Source organism: Balaenoptera ricei, chromosome 13, assembly GCF_028023285.1.
Source record: "Balaenoptera ricei isolate mBalRic1 chromosome 13, mBalRic1.hap2, whole genome shotgun sequence".
In the NCBI taxonomy this organism is placed as follows: Eukaryota; Metazoa; Chordata; class Mammalia; order Artiodactyla; family Balaenopteridae; genus Balaenoptera; species Balaenoptera ricei.
In genome coordinates this window covers 102379267-102399336 of record NC_082651.1, presented here as the reverse complement: position 1 = coordinate 102399336, position 20070 = coordinate 102379267, and the positions used below count along the sequence as shown (strand labels likewise).

At 43.2% G+C, this 20070-nt stretch overlaps 1 protein-coding gene across 17 annotated transcripts in view; it reads left to right on the top strand.

Moving 5' to 3' along the window:
- The window catches only part of SNTG2 (syntrophin gamma 2), a 214388-nt gene that overhangs the window by 147388 nt on the left and 46930 nt on the right, over window positions 1-20070 (top strand). For 16 of the 17 annotated variants that reach the window (XR_009506382.1, XR_009506384.1, XR_009506385.1 and 13 more), the window contains 3 exons: window positions 3377-3506; window positions 5147-5185; window positions 12754-12870. Coding sequence is in view for 10 of the 17 variants with exons in the window: in XM_059942328.1 (XP_059798311.1) it covers window positions 3377-3506; window positions 5147-5185; window positions 12754-12870 (286 nt within the window). In the remaining 7 variants the exon portion in view is untranslated. The remainder of the gene's footprint in view (window positions 1-3376; window positions 3507-5146; window positions 5186-12753; window positions 12871-20070) is intronic. The other variant, XM_059942324.1, reaches the window with a different exon arrangement.

Sequence of the window (20070 nt, the reverse complement as noted above, 5' to 3'; positions counted from 1 at the left end):
ATCCTTTTTGTTTCTGTAATATTGATGGTAATATCTCCACTTTCACCTCTTATTCTAGTATTTTGAGTCTTCTTTCTTTTTTCTTGGTCAATATAGCTAAAAGTTTGTCCATTTTGCTGTTCTTTTTAAAGAACCAGATTTTGGTTACATTGATTTTCTCTGTTGTTTTTCTCTTCTCTGCTTCATTAATTCCAGCTCTAATCTTCATTATTTTCTTCCTTCTGCTTTCTTTATGTTTTGATCTTTATTTGTATGTATATACTACATATATATATATGTATATACACATATATATTTAAAATCATTAAAGAAATGTAAATGCTTAATTAGAAGATATTCACATACTATAAAAGAAAGCAGGGAAAGAGGAACAAAAAAGATTTGGGACACATAGAAAATGAAAAGTAAAATGGCAGACATAAATCTAACTATACCAATAATAAAATTATATTTGAATGATTGAATAATCCAGTTAAAAGGTGAAGATTTTCAGACTGAGTAGAAAAAACGAGATCCAACTGTATTCTGTCTTCAAGAGACACACTTTAGATTCAGAGATACGAATAGATTGAAAATAAAAGATGGGAAAAAATATACAAACAGCAAACACAAGGATGGAGTGGCTATACTAATATCATAGAAAATAGAATTTAAAACTGAAAATGTTATTAGAAATAAAGAGGGACATTTTTAAAAGATGAATGTTTAATGCATCAGGAAGATATAACAATTATAAATATATATGCACCTAAAAACAGAACACCAAAATACGTGAAACTAAAACTAACAGTATTGAAAGGCAAAATAAACAATTCAGCAGTAATAGTCAGAGGCTTCAATACACCAGTTTTAATAGTGTATGGAAAAACCAGGCAGAACATCAGGAAGAAAATAGAAGACTTGAACAACACTATAAACCAAATAGATATGGCAACATTTGGAGAACCTCCATGCAGTAACAGGAGACCTTTTCTTCATCTTCTAGTTTGAGTGTCAGAGGTTCTGACAGTTTCTCTTCACTCCTTCTTCTGTCTCTTACTTGGATTGCATAAACTCTATTGATCTGTCTTCAAGTTTGCCAGTTCTTTGTCAGTTGAAACCTACTATCGAGCCTCTCTAGTAAAATTTTTTTCCATTATTATACGTTTTCACCCTAATACACTCATTTGCTTCCTTTTGTAGCTACTGTCTCTTTACTGACATTCTGTATGTGAAGTGACGTTGTCATTGTACCTTTACTTCTTTAAGCAAGATTTCCTCTAGTTTCTTGGACATGTTTATAATGACTGTTTTGAAGTCTTTCTGCTTGATGTGAGGTCTGGTCACCTCGCAGACACCTTCCGTGCCTGCTTTTCCCCAGGCCGCGCGTCGCACTGTCCTGTCTCCAGCAGCTCCGGGTGCAGGTCCTCCCCCCACACCCCTACCTGCGGTTTCTTATCTGTTTATTGTTTAGTGACCGGCTGGATCATTTTAGTGAAGTCTGGGCACCGCTGTCCCCCAAGTCCTGTTAAGCCTGAGGTTGGTTTCTTTCTGTGACCACACCCGGCTGTTAAACTTCACTCATTTCCAGCTGATTGGTCTGTTATTTTCAGCAAAGCTTTGTGGTGTAAATGGATTGGATCGGCAGAATATTCCAGTCAAATCTGGGTTCCTTTGAAGCACTAGCTCCTGGGGTCGGTGTCTGAGATTTGTTCTGACCCCAGGAGAGCTCCTTCCAGCTGTTTTATTCCCAGGTTTTCTCCTGAAAACTAGCCGGCCAACAGTTCAGCCTGCGTTCGTTTAATTTATGAAACTCTTTCTAATTGCCTTTCACCGAAACTTCCACTGTTTTTGAAGTGCCCATGACCTTGAACTTCTCCACGTTCTACTGCAAATGAAGTCACTTCCTGTGGAAATTGACCAGGAGCTGTAGGTTTTGTGGCCTGTCCCTCACCCCCTCCCCAGGTAAAATTTCTGAGCCAGGGCCCTGGCCCAGGGTGCGGGGACAATGACACGCTTGTCTGTAAATGAACCTTATGTTCTGATTCAAGCAGTGCTGATTAGGGTGGGAATGACACCTAGTCAGCGATATCTACTTATAAAAAAGACAGAAGGATTGTTTAATCAGAGAAACTCTGGTTGGTAGATTTGGCCCAAGAACATGCAGGGCTGTTTTATAATGTCTTTACTTCCTTCTCCCGCTCTTGTATCCTTTCCCATATAAAACCATGATTGAACCCACATCTGAAAGACTATTAAAACATAGTTTAGCGTGAACCTTGTTTAAAAAAAGTTTGTTATTTTTAGCCTTTCAGTTGTCTTCTTAAGGACATGGAGATATAAGCTGCATGGGTTAGTGTGCATTTTTCTTAAGAGAAAACGAACAGACCAGACGTGTAAGTGACATTCTTTTGTTGTAATGGTTGTGTTAGTCAGTTCAGGCTGCCTTAGCAAAATACCAGACGGGGGGCGGGGAGCGGGATGGCGCTTAAACAACAGCAATTTATTTTCTCACAGTTCTGGAGGCTGGAAGTCCAAGATCAAAGTTCCAGAGGGTTGTGTCTGGTGAGCGCTCTTTTCCTGGCTTGCTGACGGCTGTCTTCTCACTGTGTCCTCACATGGAACAGAGTTCTGGGGCCTCTTCTTATAGGGACCCCAGTCCTGTTGGATCAGGCCTACCCTTCTGACCTCGCTTAAGCTTCTTTCCTTAGAGGTCCCATCTCCAAATACACCCACGCTGGGGACTAGGGCTTTAACTTGTAGGTTTTGGGGAATACACACATCAGTCTATAGCAATAGTTATATGGAAATTATCTCTGGGAAAAAAGGCTTGCATGATAGGGGAGAAGTACTGAATTAGAGACAGTGATGTCGCCGTTATGAATAATTTGCCACGGGTGGGTTTGTGGCAGATTGATTCTCATGGTTAAAAATAAAGGAGAACCAACTTCTTCCAAAGCTCTGTTGTAAATCAGAAGTATACGTGTGGTCCTAAAATACCATCGACGCTGAGGAATGGTGGTGTTTGACCTGCTCCATCATCACTGGGTCAGGAGCCTTCAGTACCATGATAAGTGGTCTCCGAAAGAATCACTGCTAAGGACCCCACAAAACAGTAACTCCAGCACTGCTCTAAGAGCAAGTGTATTTCCTACAGGAGCTGCCTTTCATGTTTTTATTAAATTAGAAATAGGGATTTCAGCGTTTTGGACTTAATTTCAGTAAACCTACCTAAGATATGGAAACGGGTTAGGCTGTGCCCACGGCCGTGAGCTGTGTTTCCCGCGGTGACTGCAGGTCGGTGCTGAGCAGGGCTGAGTGGGCGCCGCCTTCTCCCGGTCCTGGGGCATCGGATCCCAGGGCCCTCCTTCCAGCATCTCCCGTCTTCCTCCTGCAGGTCCAGTGCATTTGAGGTGCAGGCCCTGGATGGGGCGAGCTCGGGAATCCTTTGGTTTTACACCGCCCAGGAGAGCGCTGACTGGCTGAGGGCCGTGTCTGCCAACATCAGCGACCTGACGCTGCAAAATGTGAGCACAGAGACTTTCCACTGTCCCTGTTTTTGCTTTTTAATCCACGAAAATAATTATGATTTTTTGTTATTTATGATGAATCCTAAAACAGTTGGTAATAACATTAAACAGAAGAACATGTACTTTTTTTTCAACATAACAAAGCTTTGACTAAAAAAGTTAAAGATTAAGTCATCTAAAAGTTTCCTGGTATAAGAGTGTAGACTGAATCAAACCTCTGGACACTTCACCGCTGGTTCTCTCTCTCCCTCTCTTCCTTTCCACGCACCTACACAGAAGTATTTGTGTGCATGTAATTTTATATATACTCTATCCAAATGCATTGATGTAATGTGACGTTTTTATTTGGGGAACCCAATTGGGTTAAAGATGTAATTCTCCAAAACATTAAGGAAACTTATAAAGAGGCACCTCCACCACAAATATCCCTTCTCAGTGGCTCACTGCAGGCACCCAGGAAAGAGAAAGCGCTCTGTCTCTGTCTCTGATCTATTTGATGATCAAGGTCAATATGAAACTTCAAAATGAAACAATAAAACCAGATGGGGTGAGAGTAAAACATGAATGAAGCACTCAGGTCCCTAAAGCAACCGCTGTATCCGGGCAATAAGTTGATGGCCACAACCGCGGGAGGCTCGTGCAGGGACCAGCCCTTGGCCCGAGGAGGCCGTGGACCGTTTCCTTGTTCTCAGTGCCTGCGGGTGACTTGCCCCGTTGTCCACATTTGCACCCCAGGGCCTGCTCTGGCCCAGGGCAGCTGGTGGCAGGAGGCGCCCGGGGGTCTGGATGCACACGGCGTAGCCAGCCAGCCTCAGGCCCCGCGGCAGCTCTGTTCTTCCTCTCACACCTGCCTCGTTCCTGGAAACTACTATACAGAGGTCGCCTGAGCACTTTGAAATATCAGGGAAGCAGCAATGTGAGATTTCTATTCCAAAGACCTCAGAGGCTCTCAGCTACATAGGAGGTACCAGACCCTCTCTAAGACCTCAGTTTTCCAACTTGACATTTTGAATTCCAAAGGTATCTGGATGGATAAAAGGAAGAGAAAAAACCAGGTGGTGGTAGCTTGATATGGGCAGAAATGCATGGTTCTAGATGAATCTCACACATTGTAGCTACTGGGCAGAGCAGAGGGAAGGAAACGCAAACGCCTTAGGGCCGGAATTGTGGATTCACAGCCACTTTCCAACTGGGTAGTCTTGACCTTGTTATTATTCTGGACCTTCATTCCTCACTGGTTAAGTTTTGCAGGATTGCTGGGAGAATCAAGGAAGGAGGAGCAAATGTGAACTGTGAAAACTATAATCACCTAAGAGCATGTAGTACAGAAATCATTTTCCCCAGTGTTTTCAGACGTGGAAATTTAAGCAGCTGCTGCCCCAGAGCTTCGCTTAGTAAAGAACTGATGCTTGAAACATAGCATCGGTATTGCTAGTCCTGGGTTTTCTGTTATGCGAGTCGTTGCCAGACATCTGTACGTGCTCTGGTTTGGTTTTCAGGTAAGAAATACCTCATAAAGGAAACGTTTCATGCAGGGACACTTCATGCAGCTAATTAAATTCAGTTGCCAGTTAGGTTGAAACATTATGACATCAATACACTTGTCATACTGACTCCTTGCTTCCCTCTCTCTACAGATGAAAATGGCAAATAAATGCTGTTCTCCTTGTGACCAGGTAGGATTTGTGGGTTTTGTGTTGTTTATACAATGTCCCCGAAGGGAGCCTCTTTCTGTTTTTGAGATTTGGTTTGGAAATTTTGACAGGAAAGCATTAGCACATCGGACTGAGGTCAGGACGCTCACCCTCAGGGTTTACTCCAGAAAGCTACTCGTTTGTCCTGCAAATAGTGTAGGAGGAATTGTTCTCCTGAGTGCGCGGTGGTATCAGTGATCTATCGGCAGTTACATTTTCTAAGGAACCGTGATTAATTGATAATCTAGATATGATTGTTTAAGCTGAGAGGGGTTTGACGGCTGAGACACACCTGTGTAATTTGGAGTCTTCAGCGTCGTGTGATTTTCTTAGATCACGGCCTCGTTCGGGAAGTTTCACTCTGGGAGGCTTTGGGCAGCTGCTATTGCAGGTGGGAAGGAAGCACCCCACCCCTGCGCCCCGTGCTGGCCTTTACTCACCGTGAGGCCACGTGTTCTGATGGTGGTAGCCCTGCGTCTTCAGGAGCCCTCGGCTCATTCCTTCCAAGAGCAAAGGCCAACCTGTAATATGCCTGGTTTTCTAATTCAAGGACTGCTCATTTACTAGGTCTGTAAGTACTTAGCTGTGTATCAGGTAACTACACTTTGAAGTCACTACATTATTTTTCTATTTCCTTTTTGATAAAGTCATAGTTCAAGCTGTAAGTGTGAACTTTTTAAAATGTAGAGCTTCTTAGCTTTCTGGTTGTGTCTTTCATAGGTCTGAGACAGTACACGTTGTAGGCTCAAGTTAAGCAAACTAAAGGAATGTGTTCAGTTTGCTTTAAATAGCACTTAGAGACGCTCTTTACATAGTGCTGAGAGATAAAATTTGCATTAAAATGGAAGGCATTCAGGAGAGTAAGTACCTACCAATCAAATGTTTCCTGAAAAAGATAGGAAATTAGGACCATGTTTTAAGTTAAACCCCTCTAGTCAACATTTTTTAATTAGATAAGAAACACTAAGAAAGGTTCTTCTAACTTTTATTTGTTGTAATGTTTTTCTAAATTTATGAACAGCTATTTTTGTTTACATAGCTAAATGAGGGTGTTTAGCTATTTAATGAGTAATAGTCCCATAAATGTCTTCAAATTAATGAAGGACTCATTTCATATTCTTACACATAGAATACAGCTTTTCTGCTGTGCTTAGTGTTTCTAAGACAGAAGTTTCTCTTGGACTTTTCCCCTGAGGACACACCTCCCCGTAGTTCACACTTAAAGCCTATCTTCTCTGGATTTATTTACCAAAGCTGGTGGCACAATAGACCAAATTGGTGTTTTTGTCTCCAAGAATAATTTGCCATTTGAAATTGGATTTCTGTTGGCACAAGCAAAACTAGCAAAGTGTCCCCGGGGGATCCTTTTTGTCGTGAATCAGAGACTCTTCCAAGACTGATACCAAAAATCGGCCTCTGTACACGGGCACCGAACTGAATCTCAGAGACAGAGTTTGGGTAAAGTAGGAAAGAAGAGCTTTATTGCTTTGCCTGGCAAAGCGTGCCGCAGTGGGCTAATGCCCTCAGAACTGTGTGTCCTGACCTGGAGGGGGCAGTGAGGAGTCTTATAGTCAAGAGGCAGGGCTGTTGGTAAGGACGAGGGTGCCTGCAGGGCTTGCATTCCTTCAGTCCTGAGATCATCCGGCGTCAGGTGGTCTGTGACGGGCTCCTGTGGTTCTCAAGGTTTCCGAACTATGACCTTCTCTCTGGAATGAAGAATACTAACATCTTCCATTTGGTGGAGGTTTTAGTTCTGCAGAGGAGCTCAAAGACATTGTTCTGTGTATCCCTGGAGGGGGAACCAGGGCCCCGCCCCGAGGCTGCACTGTTGTTTCCTGACGGCCCCTCCCTTGTCTCTGCAGCCCCTCCCTTCCCTGATTAGCAGCTGTTTGAACCTGCCCGTTGGAACGCAGGGAAGGTCGTGGGGGCTGAATGCAGCCTATTTCCTACAAACAGGAAACAGGGAGCACAGACAGGCTTCCATGCCCAGGAGCCCCACGGGCCGTGCTCCGTGTCAGGACCACAGGAGAGAGCACCCTGCAGGTGGAGCCCTTCTTCAGCTTCTCCAAGTCCTGTCACAGAGGGGAGTCGCCCTGTCCCCGACTTCCCAAACAGATCATGCACGGTCAGTGGTTTGGGAACAGTCACGCGCAGGCACACGAGAATGCCCATTACACTGAGACTTGAGCGGCTTTCACAGCACTTGAACTTGATGCATTTGGAGCGCACTCTGCGTTTTTGCGGCTGTTCGTGACTGCCTGGCCGGCTGGAAAGAACACTAGTCTGGAAACCAAAGCGTGTTTTGTTTTGTTTTGAAATTTAACTCCTCTATCACTGAATCACAAGAGAGAATCAAGAAGTAAGGTTCAGGGAAAGTTAAAACTATCTGAGGAGCAAAACGCCCAACACAAAGACATGAAATGAATTATGGTTCAAAGGCCTCCGAGGCAGTGGAGTGATTTCGCTTTGGTTTTATCTTAGTGAAATTTTGTCACATATGAAGCCACGTTTGTGTGATGTCAGTCTCGGTGGCCTTAGGTGAATCAAACCTGGATACTAATCCCACCTGATCTCTTGTCTGGTGGTGCAGTTGGAACACATTAACACCTGAGCCCTAGTTTCTTAATCTATAAGACAAGAAAGTTGCAAAGGGTAATCGAAAGTCTTTTTTTAACCTTAAAATTTCTATATAACTTTGAATTTACTTAAGGGCTTGAATTTGTTGATCTGGAAAGAAACATCAGAGACAGGCCTCACTATGATGTGAGGTTGTAAAAGAACTAACCCCTGCCCCAATTTGCCGAGTCTTCAGTAGAGGATGCTTTCACATTTTCTCCAAAAATTAAACATTTTGTATGCATTATAGGAGTTTAGATTTATGGTGTTGGGCCCTATTTAAAAACAGGAAGGATTTTTTTCTCATTTTGAACAATTGTTTATTTTGGTATGTAGCGAAACATAATATTGAATAAATAAGAAAAAAGTAAAGATATTGACAACCACTGAAATTGACAAAAACCAAAGAAAACAGAATTAGAAGGATAATACAAAAGGCATAAGTATAGATTTTTAGACTCATATCTGGTAAGTAAAATGACTATTATTTGTCATTCAAACTGGGACACTTCTTTCTGGGTTGGAGACTGACCTAAAAGTAATACTAAGACAACAGGAGTAACTTTAGGATCATTCCAGGAAAACCAGGACATGTGTTCACCCTGCGAAAACAGCAAGAATCTATTTTCCAAAATAAATTTCTTCCCGAAAACCTGAATTAAAGGAAATATGGGTACCTTAATCACCAAATCCAAAAGAGGCTTAAATAATTCAAGTTATTCTAGCTTTTTCTGTGAAAAGGAACAGAGCAGTTGTACAATTATTATCTGACGGACAGGTACGTGTTCATAAAATTATAATATACATTTCTTGGATTATGTAATAAGCCATAGAAAATTCATAATGTAAAATTTAAAATTAGCTTCCCTTAAAATTATTTATGAACTGCATATACCTAAAAAAGATTCATAAAGCAGCCAGTGTTTCCAGTGATAGCTAAGCGACAACTTATTTCTTTGCTAATTAATATAGGCAGAATTAAATTACATATGGAATTTCATTAACTTCACATCTGATTTATAGACGTTTCAGGTTATTAACAATCTGTATGTTTCCATCTTGGCCAGAAAAGGAGTTCCTAGTTCGCTTCTCAATATGTAACTCCTGTTGGATGCTGTGCCCAGCACTGTATTAACCAGATGTGGGAAGGAGAAGCAGCAAAATAAGACACTGCCCCAGCCCTGGAGGAGGAGGAAGATGGCAGGACCGAGGAGGGGTGGGCTCCACAACCAGTGTCTGTGTCTCCGGAGAAACAGGGCAACGCTCAGGCTGAGTGAGAATCAGATGGAAAACCTATCCCTTGACAAATTGTCCTCACAAAAGAACGCTTGCTGCTGCTGTGCTAGAAAAAGAATCCCAGCTTCTCCATTTCAGCCTAGAAGTTACACTTTCAGCTTTCTACTCACCCTTGACCAGTCTATAATGTGAATCTAATCTACCCATCCATCCATCATATCTATCTACCTCTCTACCTATCTATCATCTATCTAGCTAGCTATCTATCATCTATTTATCTATCTATATCTATCTATCTACCTATCATCTATCTATCATCTGTCATCTCTCTATCATCTAGCTAGCTACCTATCATCTATCTATCTATATCTATCTATCTATCATCTAACTATCATCTATCATCTATATATCTTATCATCTATCTTATCATTAGCTACCTATCGTTTAACTATCATCTATCTATATTTCCATGTCTGTGTGTATTACAGCCCTGTCTTAAATTAAGCTCCTACGTATCAGGTTCCAGTATATCATTCATCCCTTGTGGAATCTACATTGCAGTCTATGACTAAGTATTTCATGCAGAGAAAGAGGACCATGGGAGACTTGTCAGCATTTGAATATATGATGAAAAAATAAAGGAAAAACCAGCAGAGTTTGCCCTCCCTATAGCCCCCTTTGAGACCCAAAGCTGAAGCTTGGTCTCTTAGGAGTTCTTGGCAGAGAAAATAATGTGTTTACAGGTTTTAGGGACCCTCACGCCATATTGCTAGAGACCTGCCGAGGGCTGTTTTCTTTCCATTACTTAGTTTTTCATCCGGATGGCAATTATTTTTTATTCCTACCAGCCCTTGCTAGCTTAGTAGTTTGAAAAGTATCTTGGTAAGATTCCTGGTAATAGATATAGTATCAAAGCAGATTGTTGAGCTTGCTGCTGACTTAAAAATGTGCAATAATTTAGAATTTAAACAATTTCCTATGTTTTCTAGAAATGCTGGTTCCACACTTGGAGGGTAATCAGTAAAACAAAAGGTTTCCAGTCCTCCAACCTGATGGATACAATAAGCAGGTCCTCCCTGCTGTGATTATTTAACTTCCCATAAAGTCACAGGTAGTGATAGATGAAGAGCCACACATGGTTTCTTTCAAGAAATTTTTAGGGGACGAGCCCTCCCTGCCAGTCCTGCGGGTGTGGAGTAGATACAGTTAAACACAGGTCTCGTCCTCAGAGAGCACGTGGTCTAATGCAGACCCAGAGGGAAGCAGTGTGAGAGCCCCAGAAAAGACAGCCCTGATCCTGCTTGGAGATGCCGAGAGGATGTGACATCACGTGATGCTGAGTATCGCCGAGCAAACGGCTGCACCTGCCCTCAAAACAGGCATGTGCAGTGACATCCGTCCCCTTCTGAGGATAAGGACGTGGAACACAGAGCCCCTGATGGGCTTGATGTAGCCTGACGTCCAGAGCTCCTGCCCCTGGAGCTGCTTTCACTGAGTGTCACCTGTGGTCCCCACCCCACTACTGAGAAGGCAACCCTCTCAGAAATAGGGTAACGGGGTGAATATTGTCCAGAACCACAGGATGTCTCATGAGCGCTGATAAACGTATACTAAGAAAAAAATACACCCATGCTGCTAACCGTGCCGTTTGAGACCTACAGTGACGACTGGCTTATAAAACGTTACCAAACACCCACTGCCTCTGGTTGATGCTCAGCAAGATGGTCTTGTACTAACTTAGAGTAACTAGGACGGCCTCTTAATGCCACGCGTCCAGTCTGCATGGAACAGAGGCTGATCTCTGAACAAATCCCTGTTTTTCACTGTGTAAAACTCAATCCAGTTGCAATTCATTGTTTTTAGTAACTGTGCTTAAAATGAATCCTGTCTTATATAAACTATACAAATCACTGTGCTCGTGCGGTGGTGAGTGTGGAATTCACAACCACCCATTGAATTTGTGTTAATTTTAGAACATCAAGGAGCTGCTGAACTAGCTAGAGAAAATGAAATGTTTCTTCCCCCAAATATGCAGAGAACTCTTAAGACTCAGCAGTAAGAAAACAAATAACCCGATTAAAATGAAGCGTGTTTTAATCGTGGAAATTGAGCACGTCTTACGATTTACAGCAGTATTAATGCTAGTGTTATAATGAACAAAAGTGTATCTGTGTGATCCTACCAGACAAAAAGGGGAAAAGTCAATCAGACATTTTTAAGCAACGTGTGTAATCAGTTTCACATCCACAAGACATTCAAGGACTCAGTCCTATCTGGGTGGTTTCCGCAGAGTTCTAATTCCATCCGAGCCGTGTGTTACTTGCCTCCTGCCTGCCAGTACTTTGGGAGGGAGTTTTCTGTGGTACAGCCTTAAATTCCCAAAATTACCATGTGAGAGAATCCTAGTCCCATTTTATGATGAGAAAACGGACCCGGAAACATTAAATGAGTCCAAGGACACATGAAATAAGGTTGTCTTGTATACTAATAATAAAACTCTCTGTTATAACATTCAAACCATATCACATTGATGTGACCCTAAGCCTTCACGAGACAATAGCTAAACCGAGAGGGAAAAGACAAGTCCATGAGCCAGTGGAATATTCGGGTTACTTTGCGAAGCTCTGTGTGCCTGGGACACTGGTGCCCTCGACAACTTCTGTGAAACACCGTGACTGGTCAGCTGTGGCTACCACCCTCCGGAGAATGACACACTTTCATTGTCTCTTTTCCATCGCCAGGAATACTGTGAAAATAGGATTTTTGTAAAATTTCACCTGGCATCTTGACCTGGGAAGTCTTTCACCAGGCGTGAGTGAAAGCTCTCAGTGATTTAGCCAGTAAAAATGGAAAGGAAATGACCTACCTTGAGCCCCCGCGGCTCGAGTCCCTTCACGCGGCTGCCGTGAGGGCGCTTCCCGAGGGCTGCGGTCCCCAGACCTGGAGGGCAGCCCCCTTCAGACAGCCCAGAGGACTGTTCATCCCCTAAAGCCCTCGGCCTGTCTATGATAGTTTACTACTAATTTTGTTTAAATGTGCAAAGTACGTGTCACATTACAATTTTAGCTGAGACAACACAGGGATTTTACCTTAGAACTAGTTTAAATTCATGCACTCAATTTTTAAATTGTACTACTATTTCCATTAACTTTTTAACCATATTCTGATTTGTTATAGTTTGCATTTTGTGTCACTAGATAGTCAGTGCCAGTTGTGGGAATCTAATATTGTTGTATTATTTTCACTGTTGTTAGGAAGTTGAACTCTAAAGAAACAATCATTTCTCCCTCGTGTATTAACGATATATTTACCACAGAAATGGAAAATATAATAGTTGCTTTTGCAACCTCATAGACAGATTACAAATACTAACCCCTGATAGGATGTAATTAAATACTATGGTTGTAAAAATCTACATATGGGAGGCACAGCTGTGAGGTAGCTGAGACGTCCAGCATTGGCCCAAACTAAGGGAACTCAGAAGCTCATATTTCGAGCCCGGCTCAGTGCAGAAGTCTGGACGTTTGACCCCAGATGTTACACATTTTTGTGGCGTCCACTTGATTGGAGGTTGGACATGGCTGAGGGCTCCCCCGTCCCTGTCTGCGGCCTGTGATGTGTTGCTTGTTCTCTCCACCCCGGTGGCCCTGTGCTTCTCCTAAGGCCTGGTTGTTAATTCTGAAGGTTTTGCTCCACAGGTCGTCCACATGGGGTGGGTCAGCGAGAGACTGGGAGGGGCCGGCTCCTCTCAAACCTTCAGATCCAAGTTCCTGGCCCTGAAGGGCTCGTCCTTCTACATCTTCACCTCTCCTCCGGTAAGCAGGCCTCCGGGAGTCTGGGAGGGATCTGATCTAGCGCTTGGAAGAGGCCAGAGAGGGTGCACGACCAGCCGGCCGGCCTCCTCCGCCCCTACGTACGCGGATGGATAGGGCTCCTGTGTGGACCCGCTGGCTTTTCTTACTCTAAATCCGTAAATCAACCAGTCCGTGGTTTTCCTTCCATCGAACAGCCGTTAAGACATTAGAGTGTTTTCCTGCTTAAAATATCAGCTGACTGGGACGTGGAGATGTAAAGGCTTAGATGTCTTAGAGCATCAAGTATACAGCTGAAGAATCCAAAAAACAAACAAAATAGAAGAAAACCCTTCTATTAAGACATTTCTAATTTAATGGTCAGATAATGAAACTTAAAAAGCTATTTTTCCCTCATATCTTCCAAGTTTTATAAAAATAAACAAACAGCCTGATTTAGTAGGGCCCATAATAGAAACTTAACGGTGAATGCTACAGTTTACAATTTATTTCCTAATTCCTACCAGTGCCATTTTCCCAAATCTGACCAAATATAATGTGTGTGCCCTGCCTCCAAGTTTGTCAATTAAAGCAATTCCACTTTCTGTGAGTCCAAACATCGGAGCTGCAAACAAGCAGCAAAACCTGATAGCTTCAGGCATCTAGAAAGTTAGATGCCATTTACCTACAATGTTGTTACTTTTCTGCCATTAAAAATAAATAAAAGGATTTCCCTCCTTTTAAGGCTGAATGCTATGCCATTGTCTGCACACAGCACATTTTCTTTACCCACCCATCCATCAGTGGACACTGTGATTGTGTCGTGTCCTGTCTGCTGTGAATGGTACTGGGATGAACATGCGGGTGCAGGGATCTTGAGGCTCAGATTTCATTTCCTTTGGATAAATATCCAGAAGTGGGATTGCTGGATCGTATGGCAGTTCTGTGTTGAATCTCTCTGAGGAACTTCCATACCATCTCCGCAGTGGCTGCATCATTTTACATTCTCACCAGCAGTGCACGAGGGTTCCCTTTGCTCACACCCCCACAGCACTTGTCCTCTCTGACTTTGAAGGGATGGATGCGTTTATGGCAAACACGGGGGTGATGGTTTCTTGGGTGTTTTCTCATCTTCAGATTCATCAAGTTGTATACATTAAATTTGTATAGCTTTCTGAACGTCAATCATACCTCAATAAATGGTTTAAGAAAAGATTGACAGAGAACCTGCCCACAGGGTAGGAGGATTCCTACGTACCCTCCCTCCGGGTTTCTGAGGGCTGACCCCGTACAGAACTGTGGTCTGTTTGCTGAAACTGAAGGATTATCAGTGACACAACACTGGGAACTAAAGCACGGATGCCGTCAGACCTCACCCGTCTTCCCACGGACTTCTTTTCTCTCCCCAACACCCAGGCCAGTATTCCACCAGGGACTCGAGCTTTTCATAAACCAAGGCTGTGAATTTACTGATGCTGGAGGGTTATCTACAGATTTGCATAATAATTGAGTTCTTCTCAAATGCAATAATGTTATTTAGCATTTGTTGCTAAATGTAACTTTCTGTGGTTTTGTCTAACAAAGTAAACATAAGAATAACCACAGATAACCCCGATGGCCTCAATTCTGGCTACAGCAGCGAGTGAGGAGTGACGTAGAAGGCGGCTGGGGCGTGAGTGGTGGATCAGGGAGGGGATCGAGAATCAGTACCGTGAGGCTCCAAGCAGAGGGCCCTCCCGCTGGCCTGTGACAGTTGGGAGAGGAGGAAAGGGTCACCCCACCTGCACCCGATGTACCTGGAAGGAGGGTTCCTCCCCGCAGAACTGGGGTAGACGTGACTGATGTCCCAGGTCACACGCCTGAGAGTTCTCCTAATTTTTCTTTTCTTGTTAATTAACATTCTCAAGGTATAAGTTTTCTCTACATAGTACAACATTCTAAATTACGAGAAATGCTTTAAATATTTAATCAGATTTCTACACCTGTTATAGTGAAAGATGATTTCATCCACTTCCCATGGCAGTTTCAATTTCATGGACAGAAATTCTAATCTGGGGGGCTCAGGGGATCTCCACCGTCACCCATTGGATAATGTCGTCTTTATTAACACCGGGCTTGGCTTGTTTACTTTAAAATCCCAGGGCCAGTCTTCTTGCGTCGCTCCGTGTCACCAGCAGCACATCATGCGAATCAATTGCTGGCCTCAGCTGCTCAGGTTTGCCTGGAGCAGACCTTCTGCTGCCGTAAATACTGTTCATAGAACTTTGAAATCTGCTCAGCTCTCTGCTCCGGCCTGGCCGAGGGCTGAGTCCTCCCCATGTGCCCCCCTCGGGGCCGGGGTCCCTCCCCACCCGGCTTCCCCGGCACCAGTGAGCAGCTTTCACAATCTGCTTCTCCCTTTCCTTTGGTTTGGCGACAACGTCTTCTACATTACTTTAGGCACACACGGGATGCACCGCGTCTTTCCACAGACCCTCCTGCCCCTCCTGATTCTGGATGCAGCTGGTGGAGGTGCTCAGGTGACCCTCAGATATGGAAAGGGCAGCGCGAGGAACCCTGGTTTCCTCCGTGAACCGAGGTGAACTGGCCCAGTTCTTACCAGTGGATGAAGGTTTGGGTGAATCCCGTGCTGGGCTGGCAGCTGCTCTTTGGATTGCCCAATAGCGTCTGTGCCCTGGGAGGTTTCGCTTACTTCGCACATGATCCTAGCAAAGCCACTCCACTCCCCTGCCGCCAGACGTGAGCCCCCCGTGTGAGCTCATAGTTACATCTGGCCATCAGCCCCGTATCACGAACGTTCTGGAAATCTGGAGATGGCCGGTTCTGGATTATGTGGGATCCGGCAGCATATTGTCTCTTCTGCGGGGCCCGTTCAGAAGGTGTTTGCAGAAAGCAGATGCTTTGCAGGAAATGCTTGTCTGTCTGTCTATCACTCTCTCTGTCTCTCTGCCCACTCTTCTCTCTGCCCAGGGTCTCCTCCCTTACCTGATTTCTAATTCCTCTGACACAGAGTTGCATCTCTGGTATGGAGAAAGGGCCGCGTTACCCTGTAGTAAAGAAACACCTGTGAAAGAAGCCAGTCACAAAAGACCACATATTGTATGATTTCATTTATATGAAGTATCTAGAACAGGCAAATCTATAGAAATAGGAAGTAGATTAGTGACGGCCTACGGCTGAGAGGGTGGAGAAGGACGGAGGGTGACAGCTAAAGGGTACAAGATTTCTTTTGGGGATGATGAAAATATTCTAAAATTGACTGTGGTGATAGTTGCACAACTGTGAACATACTAAAAAACATTGAATTGCACAATTTAAAAAAAAGAAAAGAAAAAAGAAACACCTGCCCTCTCATCTTTTCCTATAACTGACATCTCCTTCTCCCAATAAAGACGTTTCCTGGCAGGTGCATCTTTCATTAACTCGCATTCCTAACAGTTTCTGCAGGAGATACTTTCCGCCCCCCCATCTCTTCTCAAGAGTCATCAGCAGCAACATCTTTTGATAATTATAGTTTTGTCGACATCAAAAAAAGAGTGAGGGCTTTTTTATATATTTGGCTCATGCTGTGACTTGTAAAGGAAAAGCAAGACCCCAGGGGAGTCTGGAAGTGATGTCCAGTTGGCAGACCTGTGAGACTGAATGAGCCCCGCGTTCATTTACGGATCACACTGGAGTTAGGGTAGCCGGATGCTAACGTAAATTTTTCACATCCATTCAAGATTGCCTGCTGACAGATTAGGGTCTCAGATCACTGAAATATGAAAACTTTCTTATCCTGAAGAAAGCCTGTAGTTTCACAATGTGATTTTTAGGTGTAAATATAAAACCGTACGTCCCATCAGTATAGCACGTCGCAGCCTCTGAGGCCCTAGAACGCAGCAGAATTTAAGAAGCCCACTGAGACGCGCACACAGGTGCAGACCACTCGGTGCCTGTGGCTGTGGTTCCAGCCGGGTGGGGATACCACTGCCGCCCCAGACGGAGCCCCACGGGGGGCACAGTAGTGAGCGCTGGGGGTTCCTGAGCCGGAGACATCTAGGGATGCCCGAAGGAGATTTTCAAGTAGAGTTAGGTACCCTTGTTTCTAGTGCAGGGACGACATCTGTCTGGCAGGATGGAGTTTGGAGGCATCAGTACGAGATGGTCCTTAAGGCTGCGAGACCAGGTGAGCCTCCATGTTCATCTCACTGGATTCTGCGTGGGCACAAGTTGCAGAAGCCATCTGCTTCTCCTGAATCTACATAATTTCTATTTTCCAGGGTAATCAATACTAGTAATGCCCAGGAAGAAGTGAAAGGATGAAGGCAGTAGTATTTATAAATATCCACTCCAAAAATGAGACTGAGTTGACTTATTTGTATACTTCCTGATGTCTTCATATAATTTTTAAATTTCCTTACTAAGTATCACCTATAAACAAGTACAAAGTAAATGGCTACTTGAGAGGTGTTGTGAGATTGAAAGATGGCTTATGGAGAATTTCTCTCTATTAGTAAATGCTACCAACCAATTTGTTTATTTTCTGCTGTCCTTGGAGCTTCTTAGCGTGGCTCCCAGTGAATCTAGCATCACACCGAACATGAAGAAGATGCTCCTTGGTTACTGGCTGGATAGTCTGTAAAGTGAATATTATTTAAATATCTAATATATTTATTAATATAAATATTTAATAATAAGCATTAAAGCTCTGTGGCTGAGCCATGTGATTTGGAAATATCATCAAATCCTCTAAAGAGAATACAGTTGGCCCTTGAGCAATGCAGGATTTAGGGGCTCTGACCCTCCACACAGTGGAAAATTCAGTATAACTTATAATCCACCCTCCTTATATGCAGTTCCTCTGTATCCACGGTTCTGCATCCGCAGATTCAACCAACCTCAGATCACATAGTGTTTGCTACATGCATTTACTGTTGAAAAAAATCCACGTAAAAGTAGACCCATGCAATTCAAACCCGTGCTGTTCAAAGGTCAACTGTATAGAGGAAAAATCAACCCTTTAGATTTTGGGGGGCAGGTGTGGACAGTAAGCCAACAAATCTCAAAACAGTTTGTGATGGAAACCCTCAAATAACAACGAGCAAATTCCACAAGAAGCAAAGACAGACTACATTAGAATCTTTCCAGCCTTTGCAGCTTAAAGGAAGAGGTGGGGTGAGGGATCGTGCATGAGGCCGCGATCCAGGTGCCCACAGAGGCGGAGCCTTCATGCCGTGCACTTGCTACCCCTAGTTCTGCACGGCGAGTTCTCAGGGGTGGACGTTTCCCTGCTGGAGACAGTGTGACGTTGACACTCCATCTCCCAGACTTTTGGAAAGATTTCCAAGAGTTCATTCATATCATTTAAGGTAAAAATGGTAGCGGTTCCATTTCTATTTTAATTAAATAAAGAAAACAAGTATGTAAATATTTTCCTATTAAAGTCAAATATTTTGAGAACGTTTGAGTACACAGTGTTAGTACATACAAGAGTTGGGTAGAGATCAGAAAGGTACGAACCACAAAAATTTCCAAAGTCAGAGCATGAAGGCAGGATTCTCATGGCTCTTTTTGGGGTGTGTGTGTGTGTGTGTGTGTGTGTGATGCCATAGTATGTAGTTTAGCACGTACCCAAGGTAACCACATGACAATAATTCACCTTGTAATTTGCTTTGAGATGAAAAGGCTGTGTATTAAACACAACATATAAAGACATGAAACAGCCTGGGTAACTTTTTTTCAAAGATTTTATTTGTAGAGCAGTTGTAGGATTACAGTAAAATAGAGGGGAAGGCACGGAGATTTCCCTCTACTCCCAGGCCCTACACATCCGTAGCCCTCCCCATCATTAACATCCCCCCAGATGGTACGTGTTTTACCAAGGATGAACCTACATGGACACCTCTTATCACCCAAGTCCACAGTTTCCATTACAACTACTCTTGATATTGCACATTCTATGGGTTTGGACAAATGTGCAATGACGTGTGTCCACCACTGTGGTTTAGAGAGTAGTTTCACTGCCCTAAACATCCTCTTCGATCCACCTATTTGTACCTCCCTACCTACCAACACTAACAACCACTAATCTTTTTACTGTCTGCAGAGTTTTGCCTTTTCCAGAATGTCAGATGGAGTCATACAGAATGTAGCCTTTTCAGACTGACTTCCTTCACTTAATAATATGCATTTAAGTTTCCACCATGTCTTTTCATGACTTGAGAGCTCATTTCTTTTTAGCTCTGAAAAAATATTCCATTCTCTGATGGACCATAGTTTATTTATCCATTCACCTACTGAGGGACATCTTGGTTGCTTCCAGGTTTGGGCAAGTATGAATAAAGCTGCTATAAACATCCATGTTCAGGATTTTGTTTGGACATAAATTTTAATCACCTTTGGGTAAATACCAAGGAGTGTGATTGCTGGATCATATGGGAAGAATATGTTTAGTTTTGTGAGAAACTGTCTTCCGAAGTGGCTGCACAAGTTTGCATCCCCACCAGCCATGACCGAGAGTTCCTGTTGCTCTACATCCCTGCCAGCATTTGGTGCTGTCGGTGTTGGATTTTAGTCATTTTAATAGGTGTGTGGTGGTCTCCCAGTGTTGTTTTAATTTTCATTTCCCTGACAACATATGACATGGAGCACATTTTCATGTGATTATTGACCATCTGTCTGTCTCCTTTGGTGAGGGATCTGTGAAGGTCTTTGGTCCATTTTTACTCAGGTTGTTTTCTTAGTGCTGAGTTTTAAGAGTACTTTGTATATTTTGGTTAACAGTCCTTTATCAGATGTGTCTTTTGTGAGTTTTTTCTCCCAGTCTATGCCTTGTTTTATTCTCTTAACTTTGTCTTTTGCAAAGCATAAGTTTTTAATTTTAATGATGTCCAGCTTTTCTATTATTATTTCATGAGTGGTGCCTTTGGTGTTGTATCTAAAAAGGCATCACCACACCCAAGATCATCTAGGTTTTCTCCTGGGTTATCTTCTAGGAGTTTTTTATAGTTTTGTATTTTACAGTTAAGTCTGTGATCAATTTTGAGTTACTTTTGGTGAAGGGTGTATGATGTATGTCTAGATTCATTTTCTGTATTTGTATATCCAGTTGTCCCAGCACCATATGTTAGAAAGACTGTCTTTGCTCCCTTGTTTTGCCTTTGTTCCTTGAGCAAAGATCAGATGAGTCTATTCATCTGTTTCTGGGCTCTCCATTCTGTTCCATGGATCTATTTGTCTTTT